Here is a 22,135-nt window from a genome sequence, read left to right on the forward strand (position 1 = left end):
CGTGATTGTCTTGTTTCCCTAAAGAATACTGGAAGGAAGAGGTATTTTTACTTCCTGTAAATTTATCTCATCAGGCCAACAGAAGGTGTAAAGAACAGAAGTAGACCCCTAAATTCCAAACAGCCCACCCAGATCACTATTGCTAGAGAACTACTGGTGAGATACTTGTGTCTCCCACCCCATTTATTTCTAGTAGCAACAGCATGGTTTTTTAAAGGATTTTGCTGGCCTTCTTTCCTAATTGCTTTTTTGGCCTTCTCCTGTCCACTTCCTTTTTATTATCCTGCAAAATGATTATAAACCCACAGAATGATTTAGACTGGTGAGTGCCTGAAGGCAGAGCCAGTTCAGTAGTCATCCCTGGTGAGCCCAGATGGCCCAACTGGAACGTGTGCTGGAAATGGGCCTTGTTATAAAAGACTGCCCTCATGCAGATGTCAAGGGTGAGGAAGGGAAGTGTAGAAATGCAGAAGCCTCAATCCCTTGTCAGGGAAATCTGTGCAGATTTAGACTCCTCCTTGATGAGTTCAAATGTCTTGAAATGGAAGGGAGAGGGAAGCTGTAGACCGAAGCAAAAGTACATACTGTATTTATAATCGAACACAAGGTTTTATATAATTATATCCTTGTGCACTTTTTTATTTTTGGTTCTGGAATAAAGTCACTCAGATGAATTTAAACACTGTGCAGGAGAAGGTGCTTCAGTGCGCCTTGCAGTTGCTATGGCAACTCTGGGGCATCTTATTCAGCTGCCTCATTGATTGGGTGTGCCCCAAGGATGCTGGCTACAACTTTCAGCTGCTCCTGGAAAAGGCAGGCTGGGGTGCTTCTTTGATCTGATGGCCATTAAAGGACTTAAGAGAGGCAGGTTGAGGGACCCCACCTCCCCTCATTTGTGTATGAATGGCTGCTTATGAGGGTGCTCTTGCCAAAAGTGTTTGGTTAGGGACATATATACATTTGCCTTTGAAATTTCTGTGTTGGTAAATAATCTGCTTTTATGGGTAAGTTCCCAACACAGCTATCTGTATATTTTAAAGGGAACTCCTATGTACTATTTGGGAAAACACTCTGTTTGAAGGATTAAGCAGTAATTTAATTGGAATTTGAGTGAAAGAACTCTATCGCCAAAAATTTAGGAAAACAAAATAATAAAGTTAAGACTTGATTCATTTTCTTGTTATACAGGAATGAACCCAGATTCTTGCTCATGGGATGTCTTTAGGCCCACTGGGTGTGTACATGGGCAAAGATGATTCACAAAGCTAATCAAAGCAGAATCTGGGGTCAGAGCAGTCATTTAGCATGAGGAAATGAAAGAACAGAGTTCGTGGGAGCACAGTCCCTACCAAATCACTTAGAAAATTAAGAACAAACACTGCAAAATTTTAAACTGAATATTGCACTAAGTAACTATGCTTTAAGATTCAATACTTTGATTGTAATTTTATTGGGTTACTTTGATAACTGCTAATAATAGCAACAGAAATACAGTGTTAGGTATGAAACAGAGACTTCAAAAAAGGAAGGGAAGAAGGAGGGAGGGATGGAGGGAGGGAAGGAAAGTATATGCCTGCTATCTTTCAAATGTGGCTTTTGAGGATCTCTTTGCTTAATTTTCTTAGATTTCTCTGAACTAAGAAGTTGTAGTAACACTTTTGCTTTACTATTCCATAACTTTCATACCACTAGAAGCCTGTGTGGGTGTATTCGTTATGAAAAAAAAAAAAGCACAGTTATCAAAACCAAACCAATGCACACAATATTTAATTTTTTCTTGAGGGGACTATTTGATCTGTAAAATTACTATTGTAATAGTTAAAAGATAAATTTCATCATAATGTGTTCAGATTATGATTCTATATGATTATAAAATTTCTGTGTATACAATGAGTTGATTTTATCAGGTTTTTAAAACATGATATATGGCAAATTCATTCAAAGAAGGTAGCTCGAGAGAAGCTAAAAGAGGAAGGAAATGGTATTTTTTGCTATTATATTTTAAAGGTTTTCTTTAAAGATTTATTAATTTTTTGAGAGGCAAAGTGACAGAGAGAGAGTGTGAGAAACAGAGATAGTCACTCCATCCGCTGGTTCACTCCCCAAATGGCCACAGTAATTGTGCCTGGGCTAGGTCAGAGCCTGGAGACAGAAACTCACTGCTGGTATCCCATAAAGGTGGCAGGAGACCATCAGTTCCTGCCATCCCAGGTGCATTAGCAAGAAGCTGGATCAGAAGCAGAGCAGCCGGAACTCAAACAGGCACCACAAAATGGGAAGCCAGTGTTATAAGTGGCATCTTTTTTACAAAAAAAAAAAAAAAAAAATCATTGGATATTAACATAAAGAGAGCAGATATAAAGTAGCTCAGAGATACTATTCCAAGAACATAATGCTACTTCTGTACCTCCTTCCCTCCAATTTTTTTTTCTTTTCTAATTTTTGAAATAACATTTTTAATTTACATTGTAGTCAAAGGCTTAAAAAGAACATAGTCAACAGTGCCTTAATCTACTGGGCCACATTGCTGGTACCATGAGTTTTGTAGATTCCAATTTTAAGATATTGCAAAGGTGAGAAAATAAGTTTGTATCACCAAACTCCTACATTAACAAAAATGCTCCCAGATAATACTTATCTGGAAGTCAAGAGTAAAAACTGAAAGTAAAGGGAGATGTGATTGTTGCAATTAGAAGACAGAGAAAGAGAGAGAGAGAGAGATTGAGAGAGTTAGGCCAGGTCAGTTTATTTATGGACATGTGAAATGTCTGTCAAAGTCATCATGGTCAGAGGGTTGATTACTTGATCCAACTTCACCTCCTTAGTACAGCACATTTCCTAGGACTTCTGCCCTATTCTGAGCTATATCAGAATCATCAACAATTAAGACCAAACCGGCTCATTCCATGTTCTTTAGAGTCCCACATTGGTAGCTTTTTGCAAAATGGAATTTACAACTTAATTATCAGTCTTTATCATTTAAATGTGGTTCATATTGTTTTCTGATTTTTTCTTCAAAGCAAAATTTAACCAAAAAGATAAAAAAAATCACCACAGTTAAAATATTCAAATAATATGCTGTGAAAATAATTCCCAAGGTGTTGTGAAAATATAGAATCCATAGTGACATCCCTGTAAAAATATTTAATAGTCCGACTGAATATTTCTGTATATGGAAGCAAGAACTACATAGTGCCTAATAGATCCTGAGTGTTCAATAATTGGTAGTTATTACTAAGATTCAGTTAATTTTCTTAATTTTGACACAAAATGAATATACAACCATACTGTCCATTTTTTCAAACCACTGACCTATTGAAGACAAAGTCATATATAAAAATTAAAGTTTCCAGCACCATGAAATAGTCCTCAACAAATTTTTGATCAGACTGAATAAAATTTTCCAGTAGTCAAACAATTTAGCCTCAATATAATCTTAAACCGGAAATAAAAGAGATCTCTGAAAATGAGTACAACCATTCAAGCAAGGTGTTTTGTGTTTCACGAGGACTTTCTGACCCACCTGATATTCTATAATAATAATATAATATTATCTTATAAACTTATCATTATATCATATATGATATGCTGATGTATAATATGATATCATGATATGACATCTTACACAGTAGGTAAGAAGCAAATCTAAATGGTGCTAGGAGACTTCAGACAGTGGAAGGTTTCATGGCAAATAACACAAACTTAAAAGCACACCCCACCAGGAAGAGATGCACATACTAACTTGAGTCACACAAAGAAACATTAAATAATATATATCCTGCTTTATTAAGGTTTAGAATGGTATAACAGCTTTTAAAAACTCCCCCAAAACAATGAAAATGCTCTAGGCACCAAATTTCAGTTATTGGGAAAGAGCCACTTAAGTGTAATTACTCACCATGATTATTTTCACCATTTAGTCATACTCGTGTGGAACCTGGCTCTTGTTGCTTAAAGCTTACCTTCCACATCCTCCTTTACTCTCCCAATTCTTCCTTCCGCACATCATTATATTTCTCTAGTTTCCAAAACAAGATAACTCACTTCCCAGTTGGGCCCTAGCACTACAAGTTCTGCCCTGGGATACTCCAGAGTCCCAGGTAACCCAGGACAATCGGACGCCTTATTCCAGGGCCACATACACTGATAATCTTACTCCACCTGTGCCTTGCAGGTGTTACCTTGTAATTATGTAAGTGTTTTAAGAAATCACTGTAAGCCGGCGCCACGGCTCAACAGGCTAATCCTCCGCCTTGCGGCGCTGGCACACCAGGTTCTAGTCCCGGTCGGGGCACCGATCCTGTCCCGGTTGCCCCTCTTCCAGGCCAGCTCTCTGCTATGGCCCGGGAGTGCAGTGGAGGATGGCCCAAGTGCTTGGGCCCTGCACCCGCAAGGGAGACCAGGAGAAGCACCTGGCTCCTGCCATCGGATCAGCGCGGTGCGCCGGCCGCAGTGCGCCAGCCGCGGTGGCCATTGGAGGGTGAACCAACGGCAAAAAGGAAGACCTTTCTCTTTGTCTCTCTCTCTCACTGTCCACTCTGCCTGTCAAAAAAATAAAAATAAATAAATAAATTTAAAAAAAAGAGAAATCACTGTAACCACCTATAACCCTGACTGCAACGGTTAGACCACTAGACTCCAAGACCCTGACATCAGGAAATAATCTAATCACGAACTTGATCCTTTACTGAGAGTGCACAGAGCTCGCTTTCCTGTATCTAAGGACATACTTAAATTTGAAGCAACAAAACCTATGGATTAAACAGCTTGCTTGCTCTCATATGAGCATTTCCAGTGGGAAATTTCTTATTTTTTTCTTTGTAGGTGTTATCTAGGGAGCTGCTGCTTAAGGTCAAGATTCTGGAAAAGTTGTTTGTCATTGTTCAAAAGATGGTGCAAGCAGGACTCAGATTGCACCGTTGCCTTTTCTGTTTTGCATTTATTTAATAAAACTATAAAAGTAGGGGTCAAGCCCATACAGCATTGGGCTTACCACCTGGTATTACCATTATGCCTCCTGCTTAATTGTCCTCATCACCAGGGGGATCAGGTTACACCCCTGGCTGGCTCCAGAGGGAAGAAAGCAGTGGTGTAGGAGCAACTAGGTGCCTGCAGTTTTGGGCACGAAAAGAGCTTTGCGGTTTAGCCTGGAGACAGGCCCAAGCAACTCCTCGTTAATTGAAATTAATCTGAAGTTTGAAATTTACCCAAATCCCACAACCAGTGCCTAGGTTCATAATTGCTCTACCCCTTGTGAGTTGCTCCCGCTGTCCAAACATTAACCAAGGAATTAAGGAACAGATTATGAAAGAGAGGCAGGAGCCCTGTGCTAAGTCCCAGGTGGGGAAGCAAAGGATGCATTTTCATCAATGAGGAGAACAATGAGAAGCAGAAAGGCCTTGGATTGAATGGTAAAGCTGCACCTGGGACACCTGTAGGAGGAATACTGCACCATCCAGGGCTGAATGACCTCAGCTCCACACAAGGAGACTCGAGAAAGTTCACTGCAAACCAAAATTAGAAGATGATTTTATTTTGTTGCAAAAAAAATATATATGCAAATTCTTTCATAATACTCATTTTCCACAAACTTTGTGAAGTATTCTTACCTATTGGCTGTGAATACTTGGACATGGTACTACCTGAGACTTAGTTTGTTTCTTAAAAGAGGACAATAAGAGTCTCTCTTGTGACGCAGCAGGCCAAGCAACTGCCTGCAAGGACATCATCCCACACGAGTGCTGCTTCAAGTCCTGACATCCAGCTCTCTGCTAAGGCACCTGGGGAGGCAGCAGAGGATAGCCCAAGTGTTTATGCACCTGCCATCCACTTGTGGAAGACCAGGATGCAACTCCTAGCTCCTGTTTTCAGCTTGACCCAGCCCTGGCTGTTGCAGTCTTTGTGGGGTGAACCAGCAGAAGATGGAAGAGCTCTCTCTTCCTCTCTCAGTAAATCTGCCTTTCAAATAAATAAACTTGTAAATTTATTATTCAACTTGAAGATTTATCTTTTAAAAATAAAATAATGGTGTCATAGGGTTGCTGTAATATTAAATTGTTCAATATTCATAAAGAATGTAGAACTGTTGGTTTCTTTTTATTTTTTAGATTTATTTATTTGAAAGGCAGAGTTTCAGAAGAATATGAGGGGGGAGGGTCTTCCATCTGCTGGCTCACTCTCCATTGGCTGAAAAATAGAGGCTGGACCAGGCTGAAGCCAGGAGCCTTAAATTTCTTCCAGGTCTCCCACATGGGTGCAGGGGCCCCAGGACTTGAGTCATCTTTCACTGTTTTTCCAGGTGCATTAGCAGGGAGTTGGATCAGAAGTGGAGCATCCAGGTCTCAAACCGGTGCCCATATGGGAAGCCAGAATTGAAGGCAACAGCTTTACCCGCTATGCCACAACACCAGCCTCAGAGTTGCATTTGAAATGTAATAAATGCCGTATGAGAATTTGTTAAAGAAAAGATATTAAGGAGCATCCATTATTTCAGAATGCAAATCTCCTCAATATTTCTAACCTGGAGAAGCGTGTAGTTAAGCTATTCCAAATTTCCTGCCGGAAGTGGCATTTTCTCTGAGACCACATACTCTTGGTAAGTTTGGGTTCTGTAACAGTATATGGTTTAGTACCTGAAACTAGGTTTGGAGGCAGATCAAACCTGAATTCCAATTTGACTCCTTCGGTGATAGGTAAGCTTTAAAATTCAGACTCAGTTTCTTCCTCTGTAGTAGGGGACAACAACCTGGCTCATTGCCCATAAGCAGTGAATAGAGTTGTTGGGAAACATTCACATCCATGCTGTTTGGTTTTCTATTGCAGAGGAGCCCTTTCCAACTACAGAGTGGCATTGCTTAGTTGAGACAAAGCCATCCAGGTCCATCAAGCCAAAATCATTTATTACCTGGCCCCTTAAAGAGTCCTATTATATAATATGAGCCTAATAATACTCTAATTTTTCTTGTGACAATGACAAAATAATATTCCAGGCAAAACCCCACTTTTAGTTGAAGCTCAGCAAAGAGGCTATTATTACCAAAACAAAGAGAATCAAATCTAAAGCTTATAATATTTTTTATTAGTTTTGTTTGTTTGCTTTTTGGTTTTTCTATACTTTCTCTTGTTAGCCATTCTGTCCCAAAACAAAATACGAGCTTGGTTTTCTCGAATTTGGATTAAACTACTCTGCTACCACATTGCACCTGTCTGTCCAGGCAATTTCTATGGCTTATGGCTTTATTCATCCAGATTATCAAGCTTTGTGTCCTGTTATGTGGGAATATTTGCTTTCTACTTCTGAATCTCCACAGTGGTCATTCGGGAAGCCCAAAGATTCTTGCACCAGTTGATTGTCTGTTTTCAATTTTTTATTTAGAAATAATAAAATAAGACATAACATATAAAAATATGTACAATCCATGGTTTGTGCAGTACAATAGGAAGACTTTAGATACAAAAAGATGGTCAATGGGAAAATAATAACTATCATGATTGTCAAAGACCAGGATTGCTCCACTCTCTAGAACCTGGAGCAGAAACCTAACATTACTAGAAAAGAAATTCTAGTTTGCCAAAGGTTGAGGTGAGAAGTGACTATGCAACACTTTTTTTTTTTTTCCCCACCTTAACATTGTTGGACACAGAGTGAAAAAGAACTCACCCAACTTTTCAGGACAAGCTTTTTGTGTTTACTGAGTGGTTTACTATGAAATATGAAGTGACACTTATTATTTGCAAGGCGAACATGATTTGGGGGACAGCTCATCACATAAACATCAGGATTTGGGGTGGAAGTGGATAAGGGAAGAATAGTAGGGTAGGGAAGAAATAATGCATTAATAGAACAAAAACAACGTAAAAAACCCTTCTTAGGAATTTGGAAACAACTACAGTGCTATAGTGACATCCTTAAAATGTCTGATTCAAGTATACTCTTAGAGGGATAGAAAACTATTCCTTTCTCAATAATCAAAATAGAATTCACTTTGTCTACCTTTTATTTAAAAATAGGATAACCAGGAATCTATGCCTTCCCCCAAAAATATAGTGCCCATCCAGATATGGGCAAACATTCTTTAAAAGGGATTACAACCTAGGTAAGTTATTAGGGGTTTGCTTGCAATACAGAAGCAACTTGCATCTGGAGATCGACCCCAGATATTCACCGTGAGTCCCTTCCATCTGCATTCTAGTGACATGTGTGCACCAGTAAAGGAGACCCAGTCAATAAGGACAAATGTTTTGAAGGTAAAACGCAGCAATAAATGTTGTGCATTACCTGTGTCTTGGCTCTTGACGAACAAATAAAATAAAATAAAAGGAAAAACAGAAAAGAAAAGAAAAATTGCCATTTAAAGCTTGTAACTATTAAAATGCAAATAACTAGAAAAAGCTTTCAAATGAACAGTCCATGCTGAAATAAATAACAGAAGAACATAGCAATACGAACCTTATAAGGCTGGTAAATATTTGCTAAAACCATGCTAACCGGTAGCATATAGGTGCTAGCTCTCAGAAATCGCTGCACTGAAATCATACTTTCTATGGCAATTTTTTTCCTTTACAGACTTCTATTTACATTTGGCTTTAAATATGAAAATATCTGATAAACTTTATAAAATGTACACTTTAAAAACATAGCTTCTGCAAAATTTTCTTGAAAAAAAAAACAAACCTGTGCACCAGAAATTTTAATTTTTTTCTCTTTTCAGAAATAAGTTGAAAGATTTCCCTCCCTCTTTCTTGCCCCCATACCCACCCCCTTTCACAGAGCTCAAGTCTTTTTTAAGTGGCAGCACTGTATATTTTGGGGGAGCCTCTCTTATGGTCACCCCCATTCTCCACTGCATCTTCATTTAATTTACATATCACTGAATACTCTTTGGTTTAATTATTTTTTCCTTTGCAAAACATCTTAATAGCAGCAGCTGATGCCTTCAATAGCCTTTCACTGTCAACGGCCAAATTGTTGCCTCTTCTATAAACTCTTCTTCACTCAAGCTACAGTTCCTCCAACTCTTTAAACAACTTCCCAAACCTGCCTCTGAATTTGGATTTAAAATAACACCACTTGCTTAACATCTCTTTCCTGGGTACACTGAAAATAACTCCATGGTTTTCAAACTCATCAACTTTGAAGGCTGAAAACAGCAAAAACTATCATAGTTTTGCAGGCACTGCATTAGGATGTGGCTGTTCAAGAACCAGAGACCATCACAGACACCAATTTACAAATACATGATTTTAGAACAAGCTGTTTTTTAATGGCATACATGGGATATAATACCATGAGGGAGTTGATTTTGAGACTCCAATTAAAAAAGTCAGTAACCCCAGAATTCACAATAGGGAACGTTAAACCAGAAAGGAAAAAAAAAAAAAAAAAAAGAGTTCCATTATTGAGCTAGAGCAGACAAGAATATGTTTCTAGCAAGGCAGGCAGCCAGGTAGAGAGGCTTCTGGAAAACAAGGTGTCCTTAGGAATCTGCTCTAAGTCTCCAGGAGAGATAATGGTCAGCTCGCATTTAATCCTAAAAATGCAGACGCAAAGGGGGAAATAACCCTGTTAAGACTCTGATCTCCTTTACTTGTGGCTGTGTTCTGTTTCTTGACTCTCTGATTCTATAATACTGAGACATTCTCATTCTCGTCCTCTGCCATAAAACAAGCACCTTTTCTCCCCTTCTTGAATACCTGAGCTGAGGTGCAGCATCAAAGGGGCTTGCTCACACCTCCTTACTTTCCCTCGCGGGCATTTGCAGCCCTTGCTGATACTGCAGGACTCGCTGCAGCAGACAGGCTAATCAGAACAAACCTGCAGACCATGATTCGAATCTTTCCTAAAGGGAAGTCAAGCTAGAAATGTCCTGACACTCCAAGCAACGAATTCAACCACAAAGGCATTTATCTTTCATGATGAATGGCTCAGTTTTGAGGATGCCAACAAAGTTCTACCAAGATCTTGTCTTCTGGAATAAGTCATGGAATGTGCAAAATAGAAAAGCCCAGAAAAATCTAAGAGCACATCACCATCTCTCACTTTATGCATGAGCCTGCTCAAGACTATCTAGCAGGAAATGATGCTGACACTAGTGTGTGTGTGTGTGTGTGTGTGAATTTTACTTTCCCTTTCTTCTTCCCCTTCTAATAAAAAAAAAGTTTCATGAAAGGACAAAATTTTAAAAACACTACAGTCATTCAAATTGGTGTGATTGATGCTCTATTCTCTGAATAAGATGCAAAATGAACAAGTGGTTCCAGGACTTGCTGAGGTTCAAGGTTATTGCCTCAATTTCAAGAAGGCCCATGGGGGCTTTGCTTCCTTTTTAGTATGAATTCCACTGTGCAAAGACATGCATTATCTTTGGTATTTATTTTAGGTAGTCTAACTTAAATTTTGAGATAACCCATTAACATTATGGAGAAAGAGAGAGGGGGAAAAAAAAAAACCCAGAGGCTACCATTTGGCTAGTGTTACATAATGCCCTTATGTAACCAAAGAGAGAGAGAAAAAAATCAATTCTAGCAAACAAATTACTGGCCTCAGAAAATCAGGCTCTCTTTTGGCAGTTAATAGCCAAATACTTGCCACTTTGAAGCGCATCATGAGCTTTCAACAAAGTTCAACACTGACTTTTAAATTACATAAAAGAAAAACTACACTGCAACAAAAATACAATTTGTGTTCATGTAGTTAGCAGCTTTTCAAAAATTAAGGCAGAGTCTTGCCTTTGTTATGCCATTAAAAACATTCTTGTTCCCTAAAGAGAAGCATTCTGGATAAGTCAAATACCCAACCAAGGCTTGCCTGCAAGTTCAAGTTTTGTAAAAACACAAAACAATACATAAAAACCCATAACTTATTCTACGACATATATGTGCCATCAGGTCATGCGGAGGCATGTTTAGTGCTTTATGTCAATCATCGAGCTTACAGTCTTCCCTTGAAACTGCTGTGCTAGCCTCAGTCTTTTGTGGCCGCTAGACTTGACCCACCTCTCGACCAGTACCGTCGTCTGTGTAACTGTTTCGGGCCTCTGACCAACAGACTGTGTAGTAAAGTAAATATTCCAGAGAAGGAACCGGTCAGTCATATCTCTGACTCTCGCCGTAATGGCCTGGGCTCCAGAGGTACACTGGCCTGGTTGTGAAGGTCAATGTCAGGGGGCGTGTCCGTACTTGTGCTTTCTGGGACCCCATTTTCACTGTCATCTTCCTCTTTGCTTGTGAGGGCGACTTCATTTTCATAGCAAAATGAATTAGCGTTTGACAGGATATACTTCTTCTCTGCTAACTCTCTGGCACTACACAGGGGAGTGTTGGGTACTTCGTAGGTTTTGTGGAACCTTGAATAGTCCACTTTGTAATAGTGCTTCTCTTCAAAGAGTACAGGCTCATAGCGGTGGCCCCAGAGGATTTCATTCGCCAGATAGGAGCTGCGGCACTGTGTTGTCATGGCAGTGGCTTCCACCATGCCTTCCAGTATTACAACAATTTCAAAGTCTGCATTGTCCATGTCCTGTTTACTCAAGTCATATAAAGGGCTGTCTTCATCTATTTCATGCACTATGGTGATGGGGGACACCAGGAATATACGGTCAATCCCGCTGTCAAACCCAACATTGATGTCTATTTGATCCAGGGGGATATACTCCCCTTCAGAAGTAATTCTGGATTTGAGGAGCTGTGCTCGAACATGAGCTTCCACCAAGTGGCTTTTCCGAAGGTTGCCCACTCGCCACATGAGACACAGCTTGCCATCTCTCATGGCAATCACAGCATTGTGACTGAAGACCAGGGTCTCGTTTCTCTTCTTCGGCTTTGCCATCTTTGCCATGACTGCGCCAATGATAAAGGCATCGATTATGCAGCCCACGATTGACTGGAACACCACCATGAAAACGGCAATTGGGCATTCGTCTGTGACACACCGGAAGCCATAGCCTATGGTTGTCTGGGTCTCGATGGAGAAAAGGAAGGCGGCTGTGAAGCTGTTGACCTCAGACACACAGGCTTTGCTCTCTTTAGAAGCATCCAGATCCCCATGGAGCAGAGCTATCAACCAAAACACGCAGCCAAAAAATAGCCAGGAGAGAACAAACGCCAGGCAGAAGATAACCAGCATCCACCGCCAGCGAATGTCCACACACGTGGTAAAGATGTCTGCAAGGTATCGTTGTCCCTTCTCACCCACGTTGATGAACTGGACGTTGCAGTGGCCATCTTTCTTCACGAAGCGGCTCCTGCATTGCTGTCGAGTATGAACTTTACTCTTCCCATTCCCAAAGCCATTTGCAACTGCCATGGTGGCCAACTTCATCCCGTCCTCCTCTGAAGAGACAATGCTGTAGCGGTTGGTTCGCACGCTGCCCATTGCTTCTGCTGTGGACGCCAGTGCTTCTGCTTTGGAAAACAGTCTGAGTTTTTGTAAAAACCTTTGGAGAAACAGTTTTGAATGCTCAGTGAGGACACACACACACAAAATGAGAAGAGATGAGTGTCTCCAGGAGCCGTGAAGTTCTACCAAGGTCTGTCTACTGACATGCAGCGTGATCTCAATAATTCAGATGCTATCCAGAGAATAAGTCCTGCAAGAAGAAAGAAACTGTTAATTACAAAAAAAAAATCATTCTAGAACAGTTATACTGTCCAAGGCAACTGATCTTAAGGAAACCATCAAATTAGATATAGATAAATACAACAGTTTCCTTTGAATCATAATTTTTGTTTCTTGCTAGCCTAAAATCACGTGTTGTTTTAAAAAATTTTAGTTAAATCCCTTTTCTCTCTCTCTTTTATTTGGTTACTTGTGTATAATAGTCTATTTTTCAGGTCTACTTTTCCTCTCACATTCTCTTCTTGTGCCTATCCTACATGCAACTGTCCAGAGCTATTAAGCAGAAGAGGAAAGACTTTCTAATTCCCGTGTTTGTCACAAAGCTTTTAGAAAAAGGACCTGGGTTGAGAACATCTCACCATAATGCAGCATTGATATGGAGTTAGACATGCATTCTGGGATAACATTAGAGCCCTTGATGACAAGTTTGAAATCTGAAGGCAGAGACTATTTTATTTAAATGATAAAACTTTGCAGACAGTCCTTATAATCATCTGAAATGGATCCCGATTTCTGGTTACTGTTTGGGCTTGCTCCATCACTTCCCACACTTTAAGCAGCCACTATGCAGAAATGCCTGATAACATCTCTGTTAGGGCAAGTGATTCTGACTTGAAGATGCAGGTTTGCTCTAGGGGACAGAGAGTGATTCTGCTGCCTAGCAATCAGAGTCCTGAAATTCTCCTGAGATGGGACTGCCATGTGTAATGACAGGCTAGGAAGTAAGCACCTTTGTGCCAAAGGACCAGGTCTTCAGTGGATTGAGATAAGACAGGAACTCATTTCATGTGGGTCCAAGCTGTGTTCTCCCAAACAGAGAAAACTCTGTAATCAAAGCAGATCATAAATGCCAGTCAGCTTACTTTCACTTCTAGTGCTGTTGTTTGCTGTAGGTTCCTATGGAGAAGGCACTCACCTTTACTTAATATGAACAAATGGTAGTTTTCAGTTTTCACATATCACCTCATTCTCCCTTAATAAAAAAAAAAAAAACTTTTTTTTTTAATTTTCCATCTTAATGCCAACGAAGCTATCCTTTTTTCCTTGACTAACAAAAGCTTTTGAGAAAGCTTAAGTTGTTTTCTTTACCAAATGTACAAAACTAACATGCCTGAGAACTAAAAATAAAGGTGATTCTCAACTTTTCAAATAACCACATCCATCTTCTGTATTTAAGGGAGGCACTGAATAACACATCGAAAGAATTAGAAATTTGTTGTGGCTATGATAATGAAGGCTCCAGTTTTTCTTCCTCTCCTAAAGTCACATTATGATTAAGCTGTTAACAAGATCAATTCTAGCAAACCAGATGTAAGGAAATAAAGTAAACCACTTGTCTTACTTTTGTGCATCCCTGGAAAAAAAGAGGCAAGGTGCATTATCTTTGAAAATGCCTTGTTACAGTCTTTTGACTTCTCCCTCTTTATCCAAGTTATTATGCAAGAATGTGCCCCAACACATTTTTCCTGGGATTAGTCATCTGTGAAAATTGCAATGTGTGTTACATTTTGGCAGCTTTTGACACCTAAATGATGCCCAATTTGAAAGTGCCTTTGAATTACTTTATAAAAAGAAGTTACTGTGCCTTCCTAACCTTCCACCTGCTTCAATGTTTTGTCTGCCTTCCTGTGAAGCTTGCACGTGGACAAAAGGAAAAAAAGAACCATATTCCTCGGGGTTCTAGATTTTGGACGTGGAAAAAAAAACTTTAGACTGTGATTTCAGTTTATGTGGGTCACATGGAATTGCCAAGCATTTCCACGCAAAGACAGAGACAGCAACATAACACCAAAGGCAGGTGAACTTTCCAGAAATAAAAAAAAAAAGTAGGGAAGAGAGCCTCATTTAAACAGTCTGTATGTTTCAGCTGTGATTGACTTCAGAACCTTACATTATAAGTTGACAACAAGAAATTCCCTTTTCATGATTCAAAACAATCCTTCCATTTGAGTTACCATGAGGGGCTGTGAGTAGACTGTCTCAAATTTCCTCTGTCTTATTTCTGCACTCTTTCCAGATTAAAACATAACAACCATATGAAATCTAAAGGCTGAATTATGACTTTCCAAAAATCTTGACCCCAGGACATTTGTTTGAATTCCACAAATCACACAATACCAGTTTCCTATGAATAGCGTTCCACATTTAGAGCCTTGAAAAGAGCCTGTATTGAGCGACCATTATTGTCTTATTTCCATTGCTAATGACAGAATTTGTTCCACATGTGGAGCATCATTTAGAAATTTTACCATTTCTTCCTGGAAAGGGAAAAATAAGAGATTTTTTTTTTGGCAAAACGGAAACTTTTGTCACTTCAAATAGATATGCCCCAAAACAGATTTATGTGTGCATATGTGTGCACACACATTACGCATATTCAGATTTCTGTGGAACTGATTACATAGCAGAAGTCTAGAACCTGCCAAAATTTGATAGGGTTATGGTTTTACTTCTCCATAAAGACTGCCTTCACTGTTAACCTGCCCAAATGCCCAAGTGCTATCAGGCAACCTGCAAATGTCCTTGCCAGCTCCTCTCTCATTGAAAATCACTAATTTATGAGCATCTGGGAAAGGCTTACATAAAAAAATAGGGCTTTCATGAAACTTTATTTTAAACAGATACTCAAAATAATGTTTGGAGAAATAGTCCATTAAGAATAAATGAGAACACTACATGATTGACTTCCCAATGACTACCACTCTGGAGAATCGATACTTGCTGTGATGAACAATGTGTGAATTCCCTGATCAGTCAAAATATGTAAAGGCTTGGATATAAACTTAATGGACACAAATAATCATTTCACCCAGGCCACAACCAATGATGTAGAAAGTATTTCTGGGAAACTGAGAGGCTACATGTGGTGCTGTTCATGTTAAGACTATTTATAGGCTGAGCCAAAATTAAGCATAAGCAATGGAAAAAATAGTTCAGCGCTTTAATCTTAGGTAGATGGGTAGATGTTAAAGAAGAGAGAGCTGCAGATAAATACAAGGTCAAGGAGTTCATATGGTACAAATGAAGGAATCTAAATTGTTTTTCCTTATCCAGGAAATATTTCCAATATTGCACATAAAAAATAGAGAAACATCATCATAAAGAATAAATGAGAATAAATGGGTCCCAGAGTATGGCCATGTTGTGCAGTGAATAAGAAACTTTCAGTGTAAGGATAGGAAATAAAGACATAAAAGAAAATGTACTGGGATGAGAAGGAGGTCTGCTAATGAGTGCTTCGAGCAGCTATTCCCCAGCTGACGCCATATAGACCAGCCTGAGTGTGCTCTGGGCACATGTTGCTATGTGAGCACCACTGCTAGCAAAGCAACCTCTTAGAAGCTCAGTAAACAGAAGGGAGGGGGAAGGAAGGGTACGGAGGGGAAGGGGATACCCACTTATCTCTGGTAGTACTATTTCTAACATTTATATTCAACAGTGCATGTAGCTCAGCATTTATATATGCTGAAAAATATTTGTGTTTCATAAATAAAATATGCTCTTAAAAAAAAAAAAACCTTGGAACAATCTGTTCAGGTGAGAATGTGGTCAATCTTTCAGGCTACTCAAAAGTCTTACAAAGATTCTATAGCAAACCAGAGATTCTGTAACTGGAGAGTCTGAAGGGCGAAGAAAGACTGTTCTTTAAAATAGAAGAAGCCAAATTCATAAGAATGTAGAGCAGATATCGCTTATGGGTACCAATAGCATTTAAAAACAGGAAGAAGAAGAAAGTGTCATCAAAACAGGAGGAGGAGGGGTGGAGAGCAAAGTGAAATGACCTTGACCCTAACTCTCACCCCTCCCACCATCCTCGGGGGTAGCATTTCTGACTCCTTTGAGCATTAGGAATTTTCTAGATAATGGCAAATATAAATAACACCTGGAAGTGAGCACGAAGCAGCCAGCAAGTGTAAAGACAATGTTCAGCCAGCATACAACCATGGTTAGCGAAGAGGAGAATTGGTAAAAGGTAATGTGCATGCTTTTCTTGCCCCAAACAGATTTTCAAATACTGCCTTATTTCCCAACAGGTAAATTCTGAGTTTAAGGAAATCTCTAGAATTCACATCTTTTTCCTGGTTCCATCCTCCTATCTGCTTACCCAGAACCAGGCATCAAATTCCCCATTTGTTATCTCTCTCTATGTTCTCCATTGTCATGATACGTTCATGTTATGATGCAATCTTTTCGCAGAATCAACTCGTTTTGGTCATTTTACTTCCCTAAAACCACACTAGTAATATTTTTAAGAACAGCACATTGCTTAAGGGAGAGTGACATATGATGTCAAAGTTTTGCTCTATTGAGGCTCAGATCCAACTGGGACTCCGGCTAGTTTCTTTTCTCCCAGCAAAGCAAAGCAACTTTGAGACGCTTAATTCTGGAACTCAAAGCTATACACGAAGCAATGACCAAAAAAAGAAAGAAAAAGAAGAACAGACGACAAGGATCTAGAACAGTGCTGAGCCCCAAGGTTTGCCAAGATTTGAGGTCAGAGCTCAAGAGGCACCGACCCACCCCAACCACCTTTTTCATTATTTTTTTTCTTAGAGAATCCAACGCAGATTCTCTCGCCTTTGCCTCTAAACCCAGTATCTCGCTACAGCTGGTGCATTGGAAGTTATGAGCACAAACAGATGCTGCAGCGAAATCTGTTTCTATTGCTCAACTGTTCCAAGCATGTCTCAGTATTTTTAGCTCTGGGGATGTTCTGGTGCGCACACAAACTATAAAGGCATGATCTGGGACTCCGGAGCGTGGGTGAGCGCCACAGCCGCATGACAGCTGGGCACCTCTGCAGCAGCCGGGCAGCGCAAGGCAGGGGACAGTGGCCCGAATCCACTCCCCGGCACACACAGGCAGCGAGAGAGAGGGAGGCGAGAAAACCCACAGCACCCCTTACCTGTTGCTGGCGCAGGAGCATGGGGACATGGAGTGGAAGTGGGGGGGCACAGAAGCATGGAAGATCCAGTGGTTGGTAAAAGCGAGGGAGCCAAAGCAAACCAGAATTCCCAAGACCCAGCTTGCCGGCGCCGGGAAGGCTGCGCGCTGGCCAGGGCTCCAGTGCGCTCTGCAATATCCTGGGCTCTTTTGAGGCGGTCCATGCGTTACCGGCCCTCGTGGCTCCGCCCCCGGCCGCTGCCGACCAATCGCAGCGCGGAGCCGCGCCGGGGCGGGGAGGATGCTACACCCGCGGCTGGCCGAGCTGCCCGCGGAGCGAACCTGCCGCGGCTTCCTCCTCCTCCTCCTCCTCCACCCTCGGAGCCCGGTCGTGGAGTCGGGCCGGGGCTGGGGAGGAGGAAGTTGCGGCGCAGCTGGGACAGCAGCAGGTGGGAAGCGCCGCGGCCGCCTAATTGCTGCCCGGCCGGCGGCGAAGCTGCCTGCCCTTCCCGGAGCCTCACGCGTCGCCGTTTTTCTGCCCTCCTCGGCGGCGACTGGTGCGGGGCAGGCTCCGCGCAAGGGGCCTGCGGGATGCCAGGGCCCGGGCGAGGGTCGCGCGTCAGCCCGGGCGCGCCTCTCCCCCTCCTCTCCCGCCCCCTGCGTCCCGACACCGCTCTGCAGCCCCAGCCCGGCGAAACCCCACCTGCGGCTCGCCGGGGAGCCGCTCCCTCCACCGGGAACGCGGCGTTCCCGGGACCCGGCGGGGCGCTCGGAGCCTCACGGGGCGTGGGCGGCCCGGGATGGCAGCCGCGAGGCCTCGGGGCGATGGTGGGGCGGAGGTGGGTGACTTACGGGGCTCTCGCGCGGGCGAGCGGCTCGTCCCCTCTCGCCCTGTCCGCCCGCCGCCTGGGCACGCTCTGTGGATCTGAAATCAGAGCGTTCGGGGAGCCCCGAATTCCCTGCAGCTGCAAAACTCCTACAGACTGCGCGCTCTGCCCTCGCCCCCAGCGTGTCGCCCCCAGCCCCGCCAAAAACAGAAAAAAAAAAAAAAAAAAAAAAAAAAGCCCACGCTGCTGAGTTAGCCGGGTGTGGACGCTGGAACTTTATGAATTAATCCTTGCACGTGTGTAAACCACGGCGCGTGCTTTGGGGTCACAACGAAGCTTTGCTCCTTAAGGACGGGATATGTTTGGAGTTTTTTCTTTTTTCTTTTTTTTTTTTTTCCACGCAATTTGCATTCCCGGTAATTTTTTTTTTTTAAATGTCTGTGTTTCCTCAAGCGATCTAATAAGGCCTTCGGGCAGCTGATAAAGTTCTCCTTGAGTGATCCAGCTACTTGGACAAAGCAGCTTGTACTCCGGGCGGCACAGCCCGGCGGGTGTTTGCGTGTGGGAGACGCGAGAGTGACAAGGCGAGCAGCCGTTCTGCGCGGGTACCCACCTCCTAGCCTCGTATCCTCACGTGGCCCCTAGGAGGTGCTGGTGAAATGTGCTGAGGTTTTTGCAGAGAGGAGCTTACCCGTGCGTTAGCAAGCTTGCCTCTTTTGCTAGCCGAGAGCAAGATGCTGAAATCGAGAGGCTCCTGTAGCTGCTGGTGCACGCGCTGTGGCTGCTCTGAGAGCCCAGTGGGTCGGTATCCAGCCCATCTGTCGGGATTTTCAGCACGCCCAGCCCTGTTGCTAGCGGAGGTGCGTTTTGCAGCCTTGTATGTGAGAATGCTGGCTCCACAAGGGAGTCACGTTTATTTCTAAACAGCTTTAATGAACTCTGTAAGAGGGATGGATGTGTGAGAATCCAGGCTGTCGCCCAAAGCCGAAAGAAGCTGGGGTCAAATTAACTCTTAGCTCCAGGGCGGCAAAGGAGTCAACAACGCTCTCCACTTCAATAAGCTGCTTCTGAGATGTGCTCCGTCTTGGATTCCTTCTCAGACACAAGCTGGAGGTCTAGGGAATGCCTTAAAGCTGGTTAAGCCTAGATGCAAGGGGGGAAGGAATCGTGTTTTGTATTTTCTGTTCTTCATTGCGATTTGATTGGTGCATCTGCAGATGGCTAAGGATCTTCCAACCGTTGTGCCCGGAGGAAGGAGCGCTCCCCTAACCCCTTTCCAGGTAATCAGCTCTATTTGAAAAGCAGTCCCAGAGAAAGGAAGACACTTTTTCTGGAATTGAAATTGGTTTCCTTCAGCATCCTATAAAGTGCATACATTGCAGGCCAACATGGTTCTGTGTGTCAGAAAGTATTTAAAGAAATTAGCACAAAGTTAGGAAATTATAGTTGGGTGTATAAATTTACATATCAGGGAGCACATAGTAAATACATCCCAGTCTTTTTTCTCAACCTTCAATCTCACACTCACTGCCCATCCCATTCCCATGGACTGAAGATGTGCAGCAAGGCTTATTTCTTCAAAGAGAAAGTTGGAGAAAAGTTAATGTTTTTAATAAGCTTCCCAATCTGAATAGGATATTTACCTTAATTAATTTAGGTATATTTTAAATTTTGTGACAAACTTCATAAATGCACTATTGCATCGAATCACTCCACTATTTCATTTTTAAAATATTTGTCATGCACATTTTAATTAATACATGACTTTTCACTATATCCCTATTGGGAAAATTTTTGTGTGCCAAGGCATCCAGTGCTGGGGTAAATTTGGTTTTTGGAGCGATGTGTGGTACAGATTTCTGTAGTCAGAGTCTGTCTTTTTTTGGCTGAGTCAGGCCTTATTTAGCAAAAATACTCATTAGATTTGGACACCAGTGCAGTTGGGTGTTGGGATCCATCTGTGGATTAAATTTTTTTTCCAAGGAAATGACAATGATGCTCTCACTAAATCTCTCCATGGTAACCACATTAGGCACAAATATTAGTCACAGTCCGGATCCCCAGTCAGGTTGTGAATGGTTTGGTGATGTACGGGGCGATTGTTTCACTAGGAGCACACATTTTCCCCTTGCAATTAAGTATCTCAAACAATTAGACTTATTTTCAGACATCCGTTAACCATATATACAGTTCATTTTCAGGACAGGAGATGAAAAGCTCCTGGCATTTGCATCAGCTCGGTATTAAGAACTATTTATTAATCTTCTGAGTACTAATCAACTGTGATAAGTCAATCCTTGTTGAATTGACTTGTAATGTAGACAGGGTGAGTTTACAATCTGCTGCTATGAAGACAAGCCATGTACTATAATATTTTAAGGCACTGAATGTAATCCTATCAATTGGCTTTTATTAGGTTTTAATATTATGCTTTAATAATTAATGTTTAAAATAATTAATTTTATTAATAGTTAATTATTAATAATTAATCATTAATAATCTAATATTAAAATAATATTATGCCTTAGTAATTATGCAATTTCACTTACCATGTTGATACCTCATTGATATTTAGTCTTCACATTAAATTCAGTGAGTGTGTTTGTTGAACAACTACTCTGTAGTTTAGCTACTTGCTTGGTGACATGGTGTTCCTGGAAGGAACAGTTTTTGTCTTGAACTATTTTAAATTTCTGATTAAGAAGAGAAACAAATAAAATATTTAAATGACCAAAATAACAAAGCATCCTGTGATTAAGGTCTAAAAGTGGATTGAACAACTATGACAAAAATAATTCTAGGGAGTTTCTTAGAGGTGGAATGGAGAGTTATGGGGAAGTCTACAAAATGGAAGGCTTAATCATATGACACACATGGTACCATGTGTGGTGGTATTAAGGATGCTGAGAACATACCAGAAAACAGGATTGCTTCCTGTTTTTTTAAAATGCCCAATATACTCCAGATCATACTAGGAATGTGTGATCATATGGATAACTTGCATGTTGCTTCTGAGATTGGCATATTCTTACTGAATACCTTTGTTTGAATACACATTGTGTGGTGTAAACCAATGAGACTTACTCCAAAAGCCTTATTTGCCATCTGTCACTAGCATAATGCACAGGAGTGATGTCTAATATATCTGTCATACCTGGGAATGCAGCCTCTCATGCAAATGACTTTTAATCAAATTTGTTTGGGTGGAAATACATTCTTCAAAATAGTGTATGCATTTTTTAACTAGCGTTGCCCTGGTAGCACTTTGTACCTATTGGGAGTCTTTCATATTTTGTCTTTCATACTATTACAAACATTTTTTCATGTGTTTGTTTCTACCTACCAATGGTGGAATTTTTCAAATCCAAAGCTATATATTTTTTCTCTTAATATCCTCATTGCCTTGCACATGACCTGGGTTGTAAGTCAGTCTCCACAAATGCCAGATGAGTGATGAAACGAACAAAAGGAACAATATTTCTGAGTACAATTTGACTTTTGATTAATGACTCAGCTCAATTATAATAAACATAAGCTATTTCCTTCTTACCTGCAATACAGCAAGCCTAGCAAATAATGTATAGCTATCACCCTTCTTTAAATCACCATAGAATGAGATTGTTTAAGCTCTTGTTTGCTTCTTCTCCATTAGTGTGAGCCTTCCCTTCCCATTTTTGCTTCTGTCAATGTGCTTTGAATCTGTCAGATTGTCACTGTGCTCTAATTTGTTGATTCTAATCTGTACTTGGCTGAGGAATTATGTAACTAAGGTTGTTAAAAATATTTGAAAAGTAGAAGCAAATATGAT

At 41.2% G+C, this 22,135-nt stretch overlaps 1 protein-coding gene across 2 annotated transcripts; it reads right to left on the reverse strand.

Moving 5' to 3' along the window:
- Positions 1–7,359: 7,359 nt before the first annotated feature.
- On the reverse strand, positions 7,360–17,680 carry KCNJ2 (potassium inwardly rectifying channel subfamily J member 2). 2 transcript variants are annotated; one of them, XM_062216670.1, is made up of 3 exons: positions 13,533–13,603; positions 13,347–13,441; positions 7,360–12,587 (listed from the first exon to the last, which is right to left on the reverse strand). In XM_062216670.1, exon 3 carries the CDS (start codon positions 12,371–12,373, stop codon positions 11,090–11,092), a length of 1,284 nt encoding a protein of 427 aa, XP_062072654.1. In that variant the 5' UTR covers positions 12,374–12,587; positions 13,347–13,441; positions 13,533–13,603; the 3' UTR covers positions 7,360–11,089. The 2 variants fall into 2 exon arrangements, with proteins under 2 accessions (XP_062072654.1, XP_062072653.1); XM_062216669.1 differs by lacking the exons at positions 13,347–13,441; positions 13,533–13,603 and adding an exon at positions 17,523–17,680.
- Positions 17,681–22,135: the final 4,455 nt, after the last annotated feature.

Source organism: Lepus europaeus, chromosome 18, assembly GCF_033115175.1.
Source record: "Lepus europaeus isolate LE1 chromosome 18, mLepTim1.pri, whole genome shotgun sequence".
NCBI classification, from domain to species: domain Eukaryota; kingdom Metazoa; phylum Chordata; class Mammalia; order Lagomorpha; family Leporidae; genus Lepus; species Lepus europaeus.

What these genes read in the sequence shown, in the direction of transcription:
- KCNJ2 (XM_062216669.1), bottom strand. Translation starts at nt 12,373, where the DNA reads ATGGGCAGCGTGCGAACCAACCGCTACAGCATTGTCTCTTCAGAGGAG.